This window comes from Oncorhynchus tshawytscha, unplaced genomic scaffold (assembly GCF_018296145.1).
Source record: "Oncorhynchus tshawytscha isolate Ot180627B unplaced genomic scaffold, Otsh_v2.0 Un_contig_8627_pilon_pilon, whole genome shotgun sequence".
Taxonomy (NCBI): Eukaryota; Metazoa; Chordata; class Actinopteri; order Salmoniformes; family Salmonidae; genus Oncorhynchus; species Oncorhynchus tshawytscha.
The window spans coordinates 59717-80854 of NW_024609162.1; the positions used below are offsets into that span (position 1 = coordinate 59717).

At 46.8% G+C, this 21138-nt stretch overlaps 1 protein-coding gene and 1 long non-coding RNA gene across 2 annotated transcripts; both read right to left on the minus strand.

Annotated features, from left to right (window-relative positions):
- Positions 1-629: 629 nt before the first annotated feature.
- On the minus strand, positions 630-19813 carry LOC121844357 (myelin regulatory factor-like protein). The gene is made up of 16 exons (XM_042314384.1): positions 19810-19813; positions 19434-19524; positions 18863-19063; positions 18501-18719; positions 14599-14768; positions 12209-12272; positions 12024-12100; positions 10309-10380; positions 10083-10135; positions 7913-8086; positions 5883-5930; positions 5676-5760; positions 5502-5576; positions 4735-4846; positions 4511-4585; positions 630-1275 (listed from the first exon to the last, which is right to left on the minus strand). The coding sequence occupies exons 2-16, from the start codon at positions 19512-19514 to the stop codon at positions 1189-1191; spliced, it is 1593 nt and encodes a 530-aa protein (XP_042170318.1). The 5' UTR covers positions 19515-19524; positions 19810-19813; the 3' UTR covers positions 630-1188.
- A 12-nt stretch (positions 19814-19825) lies between these two features.
- LOC121844358 lies at positions 19826-21095 on the minus strand. The gene is made up of 3 exons (XR_006081957.1): positions 20958-21095; positions 20056-20132; positions 19826-19866 (listed from the first exon to the last, which is right to left on the minus strand). It is a non-coding gene; the product is annotated as an uncharacterized LOC121844358 (long non-coding RNA).
- Positions 21096-21138: the final 43 nt, after the last annotated feature.

Genomic DNA, 21138 nt, shown 5'->3' on the forward strand with positions numbered 1-21138 from the left:
GAATAGAGGACAGGAGACATCTCTATTGGTTAGAATAGAGGACAGGAGACATCTCTATTGGTTAGAATAGAGGACAGGAGACATCTCTATTGGTTAGAATAGAGGACAGGAGACATCTCTATTGGTTAGAATAGAGGACAGGAGACATCTCTATTGGTTAGAATAGAGGGGAGGACACAGAGACATCTCTATTGGTTAGAATAGAGGACAGGAGACATCTCTATTGGTTAGAATAGAGGACAGGAGACATCTCTATTGGTTACAATAGAGGACAGGAGACATCTCTATTGGTTAGAATAGAGGACAGGAGACATCTCTATTGGTTAGAATAGAGGACAGGAGACATCTCTATTGGTTAGAATAGAGGACAGGAGACATCTCTATTGGTTAGAATAGAGGGGAGGACATCTCTATTGGTTAGAATAGAGGGGAGGACATCTCTATTGGTTAGAATAGAGGGGAGGACACAGAGACATATCTATTGGTTAGAATAGAGGAGAGGATCCCTTGTAGCCGTTGGTTTAAAAGTTGTGTTGGCGGTGGTGTGTGTTGTTGGCAACTGACGTCATTCTAAATTTGCATCTGAATGATAAAGTTGACCCTGGATGGGAAGTAGCTGCTTCAGAACAGAGAATTTAGTACTTTATTTTACAGTTTCCAATGGTATTTACCTGGTAATTACAGGGAATGATGCAGTAACACAGAATTCAACACAAGTACTTTCTGAAATAAATGTAATAGCTACCTACATAGTCAAGTATGAGATAGAAGTACTATTTTACTTTGGGACTCATCCTGTCCTCCTGTGTTCCAACAGTGTGACATGATCAATGTATAGTTTAATGAACAATCAATAACCTGTTATACTGCATTTACATTCCACTGAAAACAAAATGATCCTGTTCAGGTCTGTTCCAATTCAATCTCTTTTCACATAGTGCAAGAACTGTCACAAGGCAAAGTGACTCATATGACTCTTATCTACTGTAATTCTGTATCAATAAATATTCTCTTATAACAGTCCTTGTAAAAGAGATTATATACAACGATCTCATCAACAATCAGGACATTTCATAGAAAAACAATACAAAGTGGATGAATTATTCCGGTTGCCATACATCACGAAGAGAAGCATCGACACCCATGTCATTGGCCTGCCAGAGGAACTACAGTACGAGGTCTTCTTCCTCACTCACACCTCCGGTAGAAGTTGAAGTGGTAGTCTGTGAACAGCGCCCCCATGAAGCCACGGTCGGTATTGCAGTCTGCCTGTCCCTGGATGGAGATAGACCAAGATTGTCTATTACATTGACAAGTGATGCCTCTAACAGTGGAGATACTGTACAAGTCCTCAAAGATGGAAGGCAAGCGTGAGGAGGCGAGATCAGGTGGAACCATTCTAGCCAATGACAGGGTAGATAGGCGTGTGCACAACAGGCCTTAGAGATAGAGTTCTCATCTTTGTTTCTGTGCATTACGGGAGACGAGAGCATTACGGGGAGACGAGAGCATTACGGAGAGCATTACGGGGAGCATTACGGTGAGACGAGAGCATTACGGGGAGCATTACGGGAAACATTACGGGAGACGAGAGCATTACGGGGAGACGAGAGCATTACGGAGAGCATTACGGGGAGCATTACGGGGAGCATTACGGTGAGACGAGAGCATTACGGGGAGCATTACGGGGAGCATTACGGGGAGACGAGAGAATTACGGGGAGACGAGAGCATTACGGGGAGATGGGGAGACGAGAGCATTACGATGAGATGGGGAGACGAGAGCATTACGGGAAGACGAGAGCATTACGGGGAGACGAGAGCATTACGGGAGACGAGCATTACGGGGAGACGAGAGCATTACGGGGAGACGAGAGCATTACGGGGAGACGAGAGCATTACGGGGGAGACGAGAGCATTACGATGAGATGGGGAGACGAGAGCATTACGGGGAGACGAGAGCATTACGGGAGACGAGAGCATTACGGGGAGACGAGAGCATTACGGGGAGACGAGAGCATTACGGGGAGACGAGAGCATTACGATGAGATGAGAGCATTACGATGAGATGAGAGCATTACGATGAGATGAGAGCATTACGATGAGATGGGGAGATGAGAGCATTACGGGAGACGAGAGCATTACGGGAGACGAGAGCATTACGGGAGACGAGCATTACGGGAGGAGAGCATTACGGGAGACGAGAGCATTACGGGAGACGAGAGCATTACGGGGAGACGAGAGCATTACGATGAGACGAGAGCATTACGATGAGATGAGAGCATTACGATGAGATGAGAGCATTACGATGAGATGGGGAGATGAGAGCATTGGGGAGACGAGAGCATTACGGGAGACGAGAGCATTACGGGAGACGAGAGCATTACGGGAGACGAGAGCATTACGGGGAGACGAGGCATTACGGGGGAGACGAGAGCATTACGGGGAGACGAGAGCATTACGGGGAGCATTACGGGAGACGAGAGCATTACGGGGAGCATTACGGTGAGACGAGAGCATTACGGTGAGACGAGAGCATTACGGTGAGACGAGAGCATTACGGGGAGACGAGAGCATTACGGGAGACGAGAGCATTACGGGGAGACGAGAGCATTACGGGGAGACGAGAGCATTACGGGGAGACGAGAGCATTACGGGAGATGGGGAGACGAGAGCATTACGGGAGACGAGAGCATTACGGGAGACGAGAGCATTACGGGAGACGAGAGCATTACGGGAGACGAGAGCATTACGGGGAGATGGGGAGACGAGAGCATTACGGGAGACGAGAGCACTACGGGAGACGAGAGCATTACGGGGAGACGAGAGCATTACGGGAGACGAGAGCATTACGATGAGATGGGGAGACGAGAGCATTACGGGAGACGAGAGCATTACGGGAGACGAGAGCATTACGGGAGACGAGAGCATTACGGGGAGACGGGAGCATTACGATGAGATGAGAGCATTACGATGAGATGAGAGCATTACGATGAGATGGGGAGACGAGAGCATTACGGGGAGACGAGAGCATTACGACGAGAGCATTACGATGAGATGGGAGACGAGAGCATTACGGGGAGACGAGCATTACGGGAGACGAGAGCATTACGGGAGACGAGAGCATTACGGGAGACGAGAGCATTACGGGGAGACGAGAGCATTACGGGGAGACGAGGCATTACGGGAGACGAGAGCATTACGGGGAGCATTACGGGGAGCATTACGGGAGACGAGGCATTACGGGAGCATTACGGGAGACGAGAGCATTACGGGAGCATTACGGTGAGACGAGGCATTACGGTGAGACGAGAGCATTACGGTGAGACGAGAGCATTACGGTGAGACGAGAGCATTACGGGGAGACGAGAGCATTACGGGGAGACGAGGCATTACGGGGAGACGAGAGCATTACGATGAGATGGGGAGACGAGAGCATTACGGGAAGACGAGAGCATTACGGGAGACGAGAGCATTACGATGAGATGGGGAGACGAGAGCATTACGGGGAGAGCATTACGGGGAGACGAGAGCATTACGATGAGACGAGAGCATTACGATGAGACGAGAGCATGACGATGAGACGAGCATGACGATGAGACGAGAGCATTACGATGAGACGAGAGCATTACGGGAGACGAGAGCATTACGGGAGACGAGAGCATTACGGGGAGACGGGGAGACGAGAGCATTACGGGGAGACGAGAGCATTACGGGGAGACGAGAGCATTACGGGGAGACGAGAGCATTACGGGGAGACGAGAGCATTACGGGAGACGAGAGCATTACGATGAGACGAGAGCATTACGATGAGACGAGAGCATTACGATGAGACGAGAGCATTACGATGAGACGAGAGCATTACGATGAGACGAGAGCATTACGATGAGACGAGAGCATTACGATGAGACGAGAGCATTACGATGAGACGAGAGCATTACGGGGAGACGAGAGCATTACGATGAGACGAGAGCATTACGGGAGACGAGAGCATTACGGGGAGACGAGAGCATTACGGGAGACGAGAGCATTATGGGGAGACGAGAGCATTACGGGAGACGAGGCATTACGGGAGACGAGGCATTACGGGGGAGCGAGAGCATTACGGGAGACGAGAGCATTACGGGAGCGAGAGCATTACGATGAGACGAGAGCATTACGGGGAGACGAGAGAGCATTACGGGAGATGGGGAGACGAGGCATTACGGGGAGACGATGAGACGAGCATTACGGGGAGACGAGGCATTACGGGGAGACGAGAGCATTACGGGGAGACGAGAGCATTACGGGGAGACGAGAGCATTACGGTGGGTTGAGTAAAGGGAGGGGGTGGTTATCATACTAATGTTATCATACTAATGTTTAACAACTCTGTTAGATTGTGGTTATCAGATCGGGTCGTTTTCCCCCCACAACATACAACACGTAGTAGTTGTGAGGCTACCGGAACAGTGTCGTTTGACATTGATATTTTAGGAAAGGACACATTGGAGAAATCTTTTAGTTCTTACAGCCACTGCTGAGCGGAAGTGGTAGGAGCTCCTGTAGAATCGAGACACTGGCAGAGGCCATTCATGGACGTAGCCCTGGAGAGAACAAGAGAAACACTTTCAACCTTTATACTCTCTTTCTTTTCTTACCTTCTTTGTCCACTTTTTATCATACAAAGACCAGAGAGTTTGTAATTATCAAACAGAGAGCAACCACAGTATAGTGTTGTCTGTGGATGCCATACCTGTGTATTCATGAAATTGTATTCTTCGTTGGTTTGATCATGGTCCATCAAGGCAGAGCATTTAAACGTCTCATCATTATGACACAGGTGGACAACCAGCAGCTCTGTAGTACTGCGTCAGAGGAGAGGAGACACCTAGTGGTCATTTATGGTACTTACAACAAACCCACGGTGCCAAGTACCAAGTACCCTGTGACCATTTGTAATTAGTGTGAACAACAATGAGAGAATGTGCCTCATGCAGCTCTGTCTTAGAGGCCTTCATCTCCTCGTACAGAACAGGAAGTCCTGCCAGACTGGGGTCCAATGTCTGATTCAGACAAAGCTTCAAGTCTCGATTCAATCCGTAGTGCTGAAGATCTGAGGTAGTATAGTGTGATTGACATTTAAAGGTAATTTCCCATTGAGACGACATACGCAGCAACTACGTGACTGCAGTCTCTGCAAATGCCCGGAAACATTGCCTTTAAATTCCAAATCGCACCCTACTGCACTAAGGATTAAATGGAGCCCTTTGACTCACAAGCTCCCACAAGTTCCCCGTGCTCCCCGTGCTCCCCCTGTGCATGGACTCAATGTCTGGGAGGATTCAGACCATCATCAGCCCCGGAGGTAAAACAACCTCTTAGAAACTATCCCCTGCTCCTTCCAGAGTCCACAGTCGATGCCAACCTGTCACCACCGCAGTGGGAAGACAAGTCCTATTGAATTATTCAAATGGAAAACTAAGTGGAGACCAGAGGAAGTCTCATGTCCTGGTCACTCACTTCATCTGGACAGTGACACGCATGTTGGTGGGGACGAACTTGCTGATAGGGATTTGGAAGGAGTAGTTTCCTGACCTAAATGGAAACAGATCAACATAGAGATGAAGTATACCATCGGTTTGGCAGTCTGAATCTACATCTATCAAATGAGTTCAAACTGACTGAATGACGTACCCGCAGCTTCCCCTCTCACAGTACCGAGAGTCAATGATCTGTTCGTTTTCTTTGATGACAAAAGACTTTATTGTTGTGTTTGTCCCTGAAAATAGAACAACAATCTGATGTCATACTCTAAAGTATTGTGAAATAAAGTCAGAAAATAACACATTTGGATGAGCATTAAAATGTGTGTTCAAACGTGTGTGATAGAATTTGACTTACAATCTCCGGCACCTCTGATTTCTTCATTAAATTTGTCTTTCCCTTTATCTGAGAAGGCAGAATTGGAACCAAAAGAAAAGTGGGATTACCGCCTGTCACAAGCAGAATGCCAACACTTTATAGAGCATCAGAATGACGTCTCATTCAAGGTCAGCAACATGTCGGTTTTACGGCAAGATAAGCTAGCATGAAGAAAGAGATACAGTGGAGAATGCTGTTGATAAATGAAGACAGGGAGTAGACAGCTCACCTGCTAGAGAGGGCCAGGTAGTGGGAGATACAGGGAGTAGACAACTCACCTGCTAGAGAGGGCCCGGTAGTGGGAGATACAGGGAGTAGACAGCTCACCTGCTAGAGAGGGCCAGGTAGTGGGAGATACAGGGAGTAGCCAGCTCACCTGCTAGAGAGGGCCAGGTAGTGGGAGATACAGGGAGTAGCCAGCTCACCTGCTAGAGAGGGCCCGGTAGTGGGAGATACAGGGAGTAGCCAGCTCACCTGCTAGAGAGGGCCAGGTAGTGGGAGGACAACTCACCTGCTAGAGAGGGCCCGGTAGTGGGAGATACAGGGAGTAGCCAGCTCACCTGCTAGAGAGGGCCCGGTAGTGGGAGATACAGGGAGTAGCCAGCTCACCTGCTAGAGAGGGCCAGGTAGTGGGAGGACAACTCACCTGCTAGAGAGGGCCCGGTAGTGGGAGGACAACTCACCTGCTAGAGAGGGCCCGGTAGTGGGAGGACAACTCACCTGCTAGAGAGGGCCCGGTAGTGGGAGGACAACTCACCTGCTAGAGAGGGCCCGGTAGTGGGAGGACAACTCACCTGCTAGAGAGGGCCAGGTAGTGGGAGGACAACTCACCTGCTAGAGAGGGCCCGGTAGTGGGAGGACAACTCACCTGCTAGAGAGGGCCAGGTAGTGGGAGGACAACTCACCTGCTAGAGAGGGCCCGGTAGTGGGAGGACAACTCACCTGCTAGAAAGGGCCAGGTAGTGGGAGGACAACTCACCTGCTAGAGAGGGCCAGGTAGTGGGAGGACAACTCACCTGCTAGAGAGGGCCAGGTAGTGGGAGGACAACTCACCTGCTAGAGAGGGCCAGGTAGTGGGAGGACAACTCACCTGCTAGAGAGGGCCCGGTAGTGGGAGATACAGGGAGTAGTCAGCTCACCTGCTAGAGAGGGCCAGGTAGTGGGAGGACAACTCACCTGCTAGAGAGGGCCAGGTAGTGGGAGATACAGGGAGTAGTCAGCTCACCTGCTAGAGAGGGCCCGGTAGTGGGAGATACAGGGAGTAGCCAGCTCACCTGCTAGAGAGGGCCCGGTAGTGGGAGATACAGGGAGTAGCCAGCTCACCTGCTAGAGAGGGCCAGGTAGTGGGAGGACAACTCACCTGCTAGAGAGGGCCCGGTAGTGGGAGATACAGGGAGTAGTCAGCTCACCTGCTAGAGAGGGCCAGGTAGTGGGAGGACAACTCACCTGCTAGAGAGGGCCAGGTAGTGGGAGATACAGGGAGTAGTCAGCTCACCTGCTAGAGAGGGCCCGGTAGTGGGAGATACAGGGAGTAGCCAGCTCACCTGCTAGAGAGGGCCCGGTAGTGGGAGATACAGGGAGTAGCCAGCTCACCTGCTAGAGAGGGCCAGGTAGTGGGAGGACAACTCACCTGCTAGAGAGGGCCCGGTAGTGGGAGATACAGGGAGTAGCCAGCTCACCTGCTAGAGAGGGCCCGGTAGTGGGAGGACAACTCACCTGCTAGAGAGGGCCCGGTAGTGGGAGATACAGGGAGTAGTCAGCTCACCTGCTAGAGAGGGCCCGGTAGTGGGAGATACAGGGAGTAGTCAGCTCACCTGCTAGAGAGGGCCCGGTAGTGGGAGATACAGGGAGTAGACAGCTCACCTGCTAGAGAGGGCCCGGTAGTGGGAGATACAGGAGTAGACAGCTCACCTGCTAGAGAGGGCCCGGTAGTGGGAGATACAGGGAGTAGACAGCTCACCTGCTAGAGAGGGCCCGGTAGTGGGAGATACAGGGAGTAGACAGCTCACCTGCTAGAGAGGGCCCGGTAGTGGGAGATACAGTGGAGGAGAGGAGGGCAGGAGAGATGGTGCTGGTATTATCCATGGAGGCTGTAGTGGGACAGCAGAACACTTCTTCACAGTAGATCAGGCTACAGAAGTCCACATCAGGGGTCCACGGGACAGGGGTGGTTGTTGGGTTGACTAATAAACAAACAAACAAACGTCAATTTCCACATAAAGGACTACTCATGACAGACAGCAACACTTTTACCACCTCTTTGTACAATAGAATTGAATGAGACACTACAACGTTACCACGATGAGACACCACAACGTTACCACGATGAGACACCACAACGTTACCACGATGAGACACCACAACGTTACCACGATGAGACACCACAACGTTACCACGATGAGACACCACAACGTTACCACGATGAGACACCACAACGTTACCACGATGAGACACCACAACGTTACCACGATGAGACACCACAACGTTACTACGATGAGACACCACAACATTACTACGATGAGACACCACAACGTTACCACGATGAGACACCACAACGTTACCACAATGAGACACCACAACGTTACTACTATGAGACATCACAACGTTACCACGATGAGACATCACAACGTTACTACGATGAGACACCACAACGTTACTACGATGAGACACCACAACGTTACTACGATGAGACACCACAACGTTACTACGATGAGACACCACAACGTTACTACGATGAGACACCACAACGTTACTACGATGAGACACCACAACGTTACTACGATGAGACACCACAACGTTACTACGATGAGACACCACAACGTTACTACGATGAGACATCACAACGTTACTACGATGAGACACCACAACGTTACTACGATGAGACACCACAACGTTACTACGATGAGACACCACAACGTTACTACGATGAGACACCACAGCGTTACTACGATGAGACACCACAGCGTTACTACGATGGGACACCACAACGTTACTACGATGGGACACCACAACGTTACTACGATGGGACACCACAACGTTACTACGATGAGCACAACGTTACTATGATGTGACATCACAACGTTACTGTGATGAAAGTAGAACTATATAAAGAGCATTTATGGGTTGTCTACCTAAGGTAGTACTGACTGTTGTGGTGTAGAGAGGTTGTTTACCTAAGGTAGTCCTGACTGTTGTGGTGTAGAGAGGTTGTTTACCTAAGGTAGTACTGACTGTTGTGGTGTAGAGAGGTTGTTTACCTAAGGTAGTACTGACTGTTGTGGTGTAGAGAGGTTGTTTACCTAAGGTAGTACTGACTGTTGTGGTGTAGAGGTTGTTTACCTAAGGTAGTCCTGACTGTTGTGGTGTAGAGAGGTTGTTTACCTAAGGTAGTCCTGACTGTTGTGGTGTAGAGAGGTTGTTTACCTAAGGTAGTCCTGACTGTTGTGGTGTAGAGAGGTTGTTTACCTAAGGTAGTCCTGACTGTTGTGGTGTAGAGAGGTTGTTTACCTAAGGTAGTCCTGACTGTTGTGGTGTAGAGAGGTTGTTTACCTAAGGTAGTCCTGACTGTTGTGGTGTAGAGAGGTTGTTTACCTAAGGTAGTCCTGACTGTTGTGGTGTAGAGAGGTTGTTTACCTAAGGTAGTACTGACTGTTGTGGTGTAGAGAGGTTGTTTACCTAAGGTAGTACTGACTGTTGTGGTGTAGAGAGGTTGTTTACCTAAGGTAGTACTGACTGTTGTGGTGTAGAGAGGTTGTTTACCTAAGGTAGTACTGACTGTTGTGGTGTAGAGAGGTTGTTTACCTAAGGTAGTCCTGACTGTTGTGGTGTAGAGAGGTTGTTTACCTAAGGTAGTCCTGACTGTTGTGGTGTAGAGAGGTTGTTTACCTAAGGTAGTACTGACTGTTGTGGTGTAGAGAGGTTGTTTACCTAAGGTAGTACTGACTGTTGTGGTGTAGAGAGGTTGTTTACCTAAGGTAGTCCTGACTGTTGTGGTGTAGAGAGGTTGTTTACCTAAGGTAGTCCTGACTGTTGTGGTGTAGAGAGGTTGTTTACCTAAGGTAGTCCTGACTGTTGTGGTGTAGAGAGGTTGTTTACCTAAGGTAGTCCTGACTGTTGTGGTGTAGAGAGGTTGTTTACCTAAGGTAGTCCTGACTGTTGTGGTGTAGAGAGGTTGTTTACCTAAGGTAGTCCTGACTGTTGTGGTGTAGAGAGGATGCACAGTAGTCTCGTTGCTGCAAATAAAAAAACATATGACCTTTGAAATGAATTTCACATTCCATTCTGGATAGCATTTGGCACAGATGATAAAGTTTGAGTCTCAGTAGTATTCTTGGCAAAGTAGACTTGGCAGATAAACGCTGGCGGCATCTGTAGTTTGTGAAGCCAGTTCAGTGGTGTGTCTTACGTGTTTCCAGGAAGCAGCATGCCGGCGTCGTCTCTCAGAGTCAGCATGTAGAGAGCTGTGATGGCAATAGAACTGTGGAAGAGACATAGGGATGTCATAACACTTCATAACACATTCATAACACATTACATAAGAAAAGAAAACAACACTTGAGTAAATGAGGGATGCAAAGTATATGGAAAGCAGTCGCTTCCACACAGTTGTGGTTCCTGAGTTAATTAAGCAAGTAACATCCTGGCATGCTTAAGGGTTATTATTTATATTATATCATCATGCTTAAGGGTTATTATTTATATTATCATGCTTAAGGGTTATTATTTATATTATCATGCTTAAGGGCTATTATTTATATTATCATGCTTAAGGGTTATTATTTATATTATCATGCTTAAGGGCTATTATTTATATTATCACGCTTAAGGGTTATTATTTATATTATCATGCTTAAGGGTTATTATTTATATTATCACGCTTAAGGGCTATTATTTATATTATCATGCTTAAGGGTTATTATTTATATTATCATGCTTAAGGGTTATTATTTATATTATCACGCTTAAGGGCTATTATTTATATTATCACGCTTAAGGGTTATTATTTATATTATCATGCTTAAGGGTTATTATTTATATTATCATGCTTAAGGGTTATTATTTATATTATCATGCTTAAGGGTTATTATTTATATTATCACGCTTAAGGGCTATTATTTATATTATCATGCTTAAGGGTTATTATTTATATTATCATGCTTAAGGGTTATTATTTATATTATCATGCTTAAGGGTTATTATTTATATTATCACGCTTAAGGGCTATTATTTATATTATATTATCATGCTTAAGGGCTATTATTTATATTATCACGCTTAAGGGCTATTATTTATATTATCATGCTTAAGGGTTATTATTTATATTATCACGCTTAAGGGCTATTATTTATATTATATTATCATGCTTAAGGACTATTATTTATATTATCACGCTTAAGGGCTATTATTTATATTATCATGCTTAAGGGTTATTATTTATATTATCACGCTTAAGGGCTATTATTTATATTATCACGCTTAAGGGTTATTATTTATATTATCATGCTTAAGGGTTATTATTTATATTATCATGCTTAAGGGTTATTATTTATATTATCACGCTTAAGGGTTATTATTTATATTATATTATCATGCTTAAGGGTTATTATTTATATTATCATGCTTAAGGGTTATTATTTATATTATCATGCTTAAGGGTTATTATTTATATTATCATGCTTAAGGGTTATTATTTATATTATCGTGCTTAAGGGTTATTATTTATATTATCATGCTTAAGGGCTATTATTTATATTATCATGCTTAAGGGTTATTATTTATATTATCACGCTTAAGGGTTATTATTTATATTATCATGCTTAAGGGTTATTATTTATATTACCATGCTTAAGGGTTATTATTTATATTATATTATCATGCTTAAGGGTTATTAAGGGTTATCGATGTCAAGGTGAATCGATGTCAAGGTGCATTGATGCTGTTCTGGCTGGTGGAGACCCAACGCCCTAGTAAGACACTTCATGTTTCCTTTACTTTGGCAGTTACCTGTATATTGCAGTGCTTCAATATCCAGAGGTATTTTCTAACAAAGCAGTCATACTTTTTGTTTCAATATGAAAGTAACATGAACATCTGCTCCTCAGTTGTAACAGGAAGTCTTACCAGAAAGCCATTGTTGCTACCAGAATGATCATGCTGACTTGGACAAACTTGTGTTTTAAGCAGTGGTGGAACTTCACCTACAAGAGAATAAATATGAATATTAATGGTTTTAGTTTCGTTTGATTCAGACTTGCTGTACACCTGTTCTTATACAAGTATACAGTCTTTCTGCAGTTCTACCTCACCTTGACAGATTTGAGAGGTGTTGGCTTCTGTGGTGGTGGAACACTGCTGTGTCTGTTTATTTTCCTGTGTGACACAACACATATATTATCAACACAACACATTAAATAATGACAGTTGAAACACAATACGTTAAATAATGACAGTTGAAACACAACATGTTAAATAATGACAGTTGAAACACGTTAAATAATGACAGTTGAAACACGTTAAATAATGACAGTTGAAACACGTTAAATAATGACAGTTGAAACACGTTAAATAATGACAGTTGAAACACGTTAAATAATGACAGTTGAAACACGTTAAATAATGACAGTTGAAACACGTTAAATAATGACAGTTGAAACACGTTAAATAATGACAGTTGAAACACGTTAAATAATGACAGTTGAAACACGTTAAATAATGACAGTTGAAACACATGTTAAATAATGACAGTTGAAACACATGTTAAATAATGACAGTTGAAACACATGTTAAATAATGACAGTTGAAACACGTTAAATAATGACAGTTGAAACACGTTAAATAATGACAGTTGAAACACGTTAAATAATGAGTTGAAACACAATACGTTAAATAATGACAGTTGAAACACGTGTTAAATAATGACAGTTGAAACACATGTTAAATAATGACAGTTGAAACACGTGTTAAATAATGACAGTTGAAACACGTTAAATAATGACAGTTGAAACACGTTAAATAATGACAGTTGAAACACGTTAAATAATGACAGTTAAATAATGACAGTTGAAACACGTTAAATAATGACAGTTGAAACACGTTAAATAATGACAGTTGAAACACGTTAAATAATGACAGTTGAAACACGTTAAATAATGACAGTTGAAACACGTTAAATAATGACAGTTGAAACACGTGTTAAATAATGACAGTTGAAACACGTGTTAAATAATGACAGTTGAAACACGTGTTAAATAATGACAGTTGAAACACGTGTTAAATAATGACAGTTGAAACACGTGTTAAATAATGACAGTTGAAACACGTGTTAAATAATGACAGTTGAAACACGTTAAATAATGACAGTTGAAACACGTTAAATAATGACAGTTGAAACACGTTAAATAATGACAGTTGAAACACATGTTAAATAATGACAGTTGAAACACATGTTAAATAATGACAGTTGAAACACATGTTAAATAATGACAGTTGAAACACGTTAAATAATGACAGTTGAAACACGTTAAATAATGACAGTTGAAACACGTTAAATAATGACAGTTGAAACACATTAAATAATGACAGTTGAAACACATTAAATAATGACAGTTGAAACACGTTAAATAATGACAGTTGAAACATGTTAAATAATGACAGTTGAAACACGTTAAATAATGACAGTTGAAACACGTTAAATAATGACAGTTGAAACACGTTAAATAATGACAGTTGAAACACGTTAAATAATGACAGTTGAAACACGTTAAATAATGACAGTTGAAACACGTTAAATAATGACAGTTGAAACAAGTTAAATAATGACGTTAAATAATGACAGTTGAAACATGTTAAATAATGACAGTTGAAACACGTTAAATAATGACAGTTGAAACACGTTAAATAATGACAGTTGAAACACGTTAAATAATGACAGTTGAAACACATGTTAAATAATGACAGTTGAAACACGTTAAATAATGACAGTTGAAACACGTTAAATAATGACAGTTGAAACACGTTAAATAATGACAGTTGAAACACGTTAAATAATGACAGTTGAAACACATGTTAAATAATGACAGTTGAAAATGTATTAGAAACCAAAGAACGCTGAGCATTCAGTCCATTACAAGTACAAACTCAGTCCTTCCAAAAGGCGAGATTCCTAAGCTACAATAAAGTGGAGATATTTGACAGTACAGGAGGCGTAATGCAGAAGGCTGTTGTGGTTGAGCTGAGGAAGTGTTGATGGTCCCCATGAGAGTGACCCTGGTCATAAAGACAGACACACAACAAATCCAGAGGTCAACCATCCTCAGTACAACCCCACTGTCTTATACACACCAGTCTGTATCACAACCGGCCGTGATTGGGAGTCCCATAGGGCGGTGCACACTTGGCCCAGCGTCGTCTGGGTTTGGCCGGTGTTGGCTGTCATTGTAAATAAGAATTTGTTCTTAACTGACTTGCCTAGTTATATAAAGGTTAAATAAAATGTGAAAATGGTTGAAACACAGCAGGGATCTGAAAAGAGTCCCTGAGTACCTGACTAAACCGACTGACTGAATGTACTAAAACAAATGTTTTTATGTTGGGTGAAAATCTCTCAGTGTCTCCAAATTATTTTGAAAACTGAAAGAGAACTTGTAGGCAATAGGCCATAGAGAAATAGCACCCCCTGGTGGCACTGTGACATTACCCTTTAGTGCTGCTGTTAGCAGGGTTGCTGCTGTTAGCAGGGCTGCCCATGTCCTTTAGCTTGGCTGACCGTGTGTTCCACACCTCCAGCTCCTGAATCCTGTTCTCCAGGTTGTCAGTCACCTTGCACAGCTGCTTCACAGCCCCTACATTCTCCATGAAGATCTGCTCCTATGGGGGACAAATAGCATAGAAATGGTACAGAGTTTTGTTCTTCAAAGTAAAACTTGATTTTATTCTTTATTTTACCTTTATTTAACTTGGCAAGTCAGTTAAGAAAACATTCTTATTCACAATGAGAGCCTACCCGGGAACAGTGGGTTAACTGCCTTGTTCAGGGGCACAGTGGGTTAACTGCCTTGTTCAGGGGCACAGTGGGTTAACTGCCTTGTTCAGGGGAACAGTGGGTTAACTGCCTTGTTCAGGGGAACAGTGGGTTAACTGCCTTGTTCAGGGGCACAGTGGGTTAACTGCCTTGTTCAGTGGGTTAACTGCCTTGGGGCACAGTGGGTTAACTGCCTTGCTCAGGGGAACAGTGGGTTAACTGCCTTGTTCAGGGGCACAGTGGGTTAACTGCCTTGTTCAGGGGCACAGTGGGTTAACTGCCTTGTTCAGGGGAACAGTGGGTTAACTGCCTTGTTCAGGGGAACAGTGGGTTAACTGCCTTGTTCAGGGGAACAGTGGGTTAACTGCCTTGTTCAGGGGCACAGTGGGTTAACTGCCTTGTTCAGGGGAACAGTGGGTTAACTGCCTTGTTCAGGGGCACAGTGGGTTAACTGCCTTGTTCAAGGGGCACAGTGGGTTAACTGCCTTGCTCTTGTTCAGGGGCACAGTGGGTTAACTGCCTTGTTCAGGGGCACAGTGGGTTAACTGCCTTGTTCAGGGGCACAGTGGGTTAACTGCCTTGTTCACCACAGTGGGTTACTGCCTGCCTGCCTTGTTCAGGGGAACAGTGGGTTAACTGCCTTGTTCAGGGTTCCACAGTGGGTTAACTACCTTGTTAACTGCCTTGTTCAGGGGCACAGTGGGTTAACTGCCTTGTTCAGTGGGGCACAGTGGGTTAACTGCCTTGTTCAACCACAGTGGGTTAACTGAACAGTGGGTTAACTGCCTTGTTCAGGGCACAGTGGGTTAACTGCCTTGTTCAGGGGAACAGTGGGGGCACAGTGGGTTACTGCCTGCCTTGTTCAGGGGCACAGTGGGTTAACTGCCAGTGGGTTTGTTCAGGGGAACAGTGGGTTACTGCCTTGCTCAGGGAACTGCCTTGTTCAGGGGAACAACCCTTGTTGGGAACAGTGGGTTAACTGCCTTGCTCAGGGGACACAGTGGGTTAACTGCCTTGTTCAGGGGAACAGTTCTTGTTCAGGGGGCACAGTGGGGGACCAGTGGGTTAACTGCCTTGTTCAGGGGCACAGTGGGTTAACTGCCTTGTTCACAGTGGGTTACCTGCCAGTGGGTTAACTGCCTCAGGGGAACAACAGGGCAGTAACTGCCTTGGAACAGTGGGTTAACTGCCTTGTTCAGGGCAGTGGGTTCTCAGGGAACAGTGGGTTAACTGCCTTGTTCAGTGGGTTAACTGCCTGTTAACTCTTGTTCAGGGGAACAGTGGGTTAACTGCCTACAGTGGGTTAACTGTGCCTTGTTCAGGGGAACAGTGGGTTACCTGCCTTGTTCAGGGGAACAGTGGGTTAACTGCCTTGTTCAGGGGCACAGTGGGTTAACTGCCTTGTTCAGGGGAACAGTGGGTTAACTGCCTTGTTCAGGGGAACAGTGGGTTAACTGCCTTGTTAACAGTGGGTTAACTGCCTTGTTCAGGGGAACAGTGGGTTAACTGCCACTCAGAACAGTGGGTTAACTGCCTTCTCAGGGGAACAGTGGGTTAACTGCCTTGTTCAGGGGAACAGTGGGTTAACTGCCTTGTTCAGGGGACCAGTGGGTTAACTGCCTTGCCAGGGGAACAGTGGGTTAACCACTCAGGGGCTGCCCCGCCTGTTAACCACTGGGTTAACTGCCCCGCCTCTAACCACTGGGCTGCCCCGCCTCTAACCACTGGGGCTAACCGCCTTAACCACTAACCACTAGGCTACCTGCCTCTAACCACTAGGCTGCCCCGCCTCTAGGGGACCACTAGGCTGCCCCCCTCTAACCAGTAGGCTGGCCTCTAACCACTAGGCTGCCCCGCCTCTAACCACTAGGCTGCCTTGCTCGCCTCTAACCACTAGGGCTGCCCCGCCTCTAACCACTAGGCTGCCCCGCCTCTAACCACTAGGCTGGCCTTAACCCCGCCTCTAACTGCCTTGTCTAACCACTAGAAAGCTGCCCGCCTCTAACCACTAGGCTGGCCTCTAACCACTAGGCTGGTCCCCGCCTCTAACCACTAGGCTGCCCCGCCTCTAACCACTAGGCTGCCCCGCCTCTAACCACTAGGCTGCCCCGCCTCTAACCACTAGGCTGCCCCGCCTCTAACCACTAGGCTGCCCCGCCTCTAACCACTAGGCTGCCCCGCCTCTAACCACTAGGCTGCCCCGCCTCTAACCACTAGGCTGCCCCGCCTCTAACCACTAGGCTGCCCCGCCTCTAACCACTAGGCTGCCCCGCCTCTAACCACTAGGCTACCCTGCCTCTAACCACTAGGCTACCCCGCCTCTAACCACTAGGCTGCCCCGCCTCTAACCACTAGGCTACCCCGCCTCTAACCACTAGGCTGCCCCGCCTCTAACCACTAGGCTGCCCCGCCTCTAACCACTAGGCTGCCCCGCCTCTAACCACTAGGCTGCCCCGCCTCTAACCACTAGGCTGCCCCGCCTCTAACCACTAGGCTGCCCCGCCTCTAACCACTAGGCTGCCCCGCCTCTAACCACTAGGCTGCCCCGCCTCTAACCACTAGGCTGCCCCGCCTCTAACCACTAGGCTGCCCCGCCTCTAACCACTAGGCTGCCCCGCCTCTAACCACTAGGCTGCCCCGCCTCTAACCACTAGGCTGCCCCGCCTCTAACCACTAGGCTGCCCCGCCTCTAACCACTAGGCTGCCCCGCCTCTAACCACTAGGCTGCCCCGCCTCTAACCACTAGGCTGCCCCGCCTCTAACCACTAGGCTGCCCCGCCTCTAACCACTAGGCTGCCCCGCCTCTCTAACCACTAGGCTGCCCCGCCTCTAACCACTAGGCTGCCCCGCCTCTAACCACTAGGCTGCCCCGCCTCTAACCACTAGGCTGCCCCGCCTCTAACCACTAGGCCGCCCCGCCTCTAACCACTAGGCCCCCGCCTCTAACCACTAGGCTACCCCGCCTCTAACCACTAGGCTACCCCGCCTCTAACCACTAGGCTAACCCCCGCCTCTAACCACTAGGCTACCCCCGCCTCTAACCACTAGGCTACCCCGCCTCTAACCACTAGGCTACCCCGCCTCTAACCACTAGGCTACCCTGCCTCTAACCACTAGGCCACCCTGCCTCTAACCACTAGGCCACCCTGCCTCTAACCACTAGGCCACCCTGCCTCTAACCACTAGGCCACCCTGCCTCTAACCACTAGGCCACCCTGCCTCTAACCACTAGGCCACCCTGCCTCTAACCACTAGGCCACCCTGCCTCTAACCACTAGGCCACCCTGCCTCTAACCACTAGGCCACCCTGCCTCTAACCACTAGGCTACCCTGCCTCTAACCACTAGGCTACCCTGCCTCTAACCACTAGGCTACCCTGCCTCTAACCACTAGGCTACCCTGCCTCTAACCACTAGGCTATCCCGCCTCTAACCACTAGGCTACCCCGCCTCTAACCACTAGGCTACCCTGCCTCTAACCACTAGGCTACCCTGCCTCTAACCACTAGGCTACCCTGCCGCCCCCAAAGTGGGACCATATGTTATCAGGCCTTAAATCTCATGTGGACGGACACGTACTTTGTCCACCATGAGGAAGTTGTGGATCCTCTCTCCGTCGCTGCAGGTGATGTCCCCCACCACTTTGACAGCAGTGGGCAGCAGCTCCTTCACCTCCTGGGCTAGGACGCCCGTTTCATGTATGTGATCGATCCCCATCTCTGAGGCGAACTCAGGCTTGTAGTCATACTCCACAATCCTCATCTGAGATATTCTCTTCAACTGTTCTGTTGAATCCACCTACACAGTTGAAATATTGTCCCGTCAGGTAAGATATCATTCCCTGGGCCACTGTGGAGGCATTTTCTGTGTTCCTTCCCGTTATTTCACACCAAAACCATTCATTTGATAGCTATTATATAAGAGCATGTGCTGCTTCCTACCTCTTGTATGTTGTGTTTTGCGCGGCGGTCGGAGGGATGCATAACCTGCCCCATGATCTTAGCGTTGCCACAGACCACCAGGGCTTCATCGGGGGTGTCTGTGTTGATGCCCACCCTCCCCTGGCACACCACCGCGTCCGGAGCCTGTCCTCGTTGCCACAACACCTCACTGTCGTTCTCAAACTGGCCCGGGTTTGACGCCTGTAGTGGAGGAACACGGAAGAGTTTAGAGTTCTGGTTACGGTTGGTTCCATTTAGATCACGGTGCATTCCAGAACTAATTGTCCAATGGAAACATAGTAGGAACTACATTTGATTAAATTTGTATATATTCTTTAGTTAATCTTAAATTTTAGCAAGGAGTCCCATGCTTTAGTATGCTTTAGTACTTAGTGCTTGAGTCTCATGCTTTTAAATACTTTAGTACAGGGTTCCCCAACTGGTGTCATCCGCGCCAAATTTGGCCCCGGGGTGGTCTCATTTGGCCCCCAAGTTTTCAGAGAGAAAAAAAAGAATACATCTGCTCAGCAGTTGATGATCCCTGCTTTAGTACTTCTGGTTCAGTACTGACCCTGACTACGATCCTCTCTGACATGAACGCTATCAGCAGGTAACTCTCTTCCCTCACTGTGGCGTACAGACCCACCACCATCAGGAAGTACCTGGTCATAACACAAGGACACATGGAACGACATGTTGAAACTGCTTTCAATGCCGATATTAGTAACACGGCAGTAACATGGCAAATGGCAATAACACGGCAGTAACACGGCAGTGACACGGCAGTGACACGGCAGTGACACGGCAGTGACACGGCAGTGACACGGCAGTGACACGGCAGTGACACGGCAGTGACACGGCAGTGAACGGCAACCTCTGGTCACGGGTTGGGCAGTTACCCTTCTTCCTCATGTTGTTGGCAGTGGTCTCACTGAAGTGTAACCAACCTCTGGTCAGTCTTCACCAGAGTAACTCTAGTGATCTTGTCCCCTGGTAGACTCACTCTGAGGGACGAGATGTTATTCAGAAATTTAGGCCCGAGATTCGATCCAAATCGCCCCTTTTTGGCTATGCACCGTATACCTTTTAAATCACAATTGTGTCATTGTTCAGATATGACAGATTACACTCCCAACGTTGAACACGGCAGTCTACAATACAGAGTATAGTGACATGGAGGACGGGACACTCACTTGACTGGCAGGAATGGTTTCTTGCTGCGATCCGGCTGGGACTGCTCTATGGTGACTTTGTGAGTCTGTGCCTCAAGCTGCAGAGAACAAACGGTCAAAGTATAGATAACTAGCAGGGTTGGGGAGAACAAACGGTCAAAGTATAGATAACTAGCAGGGTTGGGGAGAACAAACGGTCAAAGTATAGATAACTAGCAGGGTTGGGGAGAACAAACGGTCAAAGAATAAACAGGGTTGATGAGAACAAACGGTCAAAGTATAGATAACTAGCAGGGTTGGGGAGAACAAACGGTCAAAGTATAGATAACTAGCAGGGTTGGGGAGAACAAATGGTCAAAGTATAGATAACTAGCAGGGTTGATGAGAACAAACGGTCAAAGTATAGATAACTAGCAGGGTTGATGAGAACAAACGGTCAAAGTATAGATAACTAGCAGGGTTGATGAGAACAAACGGTCAAAGTATAGATAACTAGCAGGGTTGATGAGAACAAACGGTCAAAGTATAGATAACTAGCAGGGTTGATGAGAACAAATGGTCAAAGTATAGATAACTAGCAGGGTTGATGAGAACAAATGGTCAAAGTATAGATAACTAGCAGGGTTGGGGAGAACAAACGGTCAAAGTATAGATAACTAGCAGGGTTGGGGAGAACAAACGGTCAAAGTATAGATAACTAGCAGGGTTGATGAGAACAAACGGTCAAAGTATAGATAACTAGCAGGGTTGGGGAGTACCGGGGGACATTTAGAGAGTAATCTACCCAACTCTGCTAACTTACATACTAACAAAAACTCTAAGTGCTTTTAATGTCCTCGGCATCATCTGAAGTAGTCTGCCGAGGTCAAACGCTGATGTTCCAGGGAAGTTCGTGTTGCATATTGGGACGGCGTTAAACGAACCTTCACGCCAAACACCTTGATGTGGAAGCTCTCTATCGGCGCAGGGCCGTTGGGTGTTTTGACGTACAGGGGGTCTCCGGCCATCCCTACGTGAACTGTGACCTGAAAGTGGTTCTTTTCTGACACACAAAGGACTCATCAGCTGTGGAGTAGTTGAAACCTTTATCGGTGTCCACATGGT

Excerpts from the sequence above, each read along its gene's own strand:
- LOC121844357 (XM_042314384.1), bottom strand. The coding sequence starts at position 19,514 with ATGGTGGTGGGTCTGTACGCCACAGTGAGGGAAGAGAGTTACCTGCTG. Across the intron at positions 19,064-19,433 it reads CAGAGAGGATCGTAGTCAGG|GCGTCAAACCCGGGCCAGTT; the intron begins GTCAGTACTGAA and ends CCTCCACTACAG. Across the intron at positions 10,136-10,308 it reads ATGCTGCTTCCTGGAAACAC|CAACGAGACTACTGTGCATC; the intron begins GTAAGACACACC and ends TTTTATTTGCAG.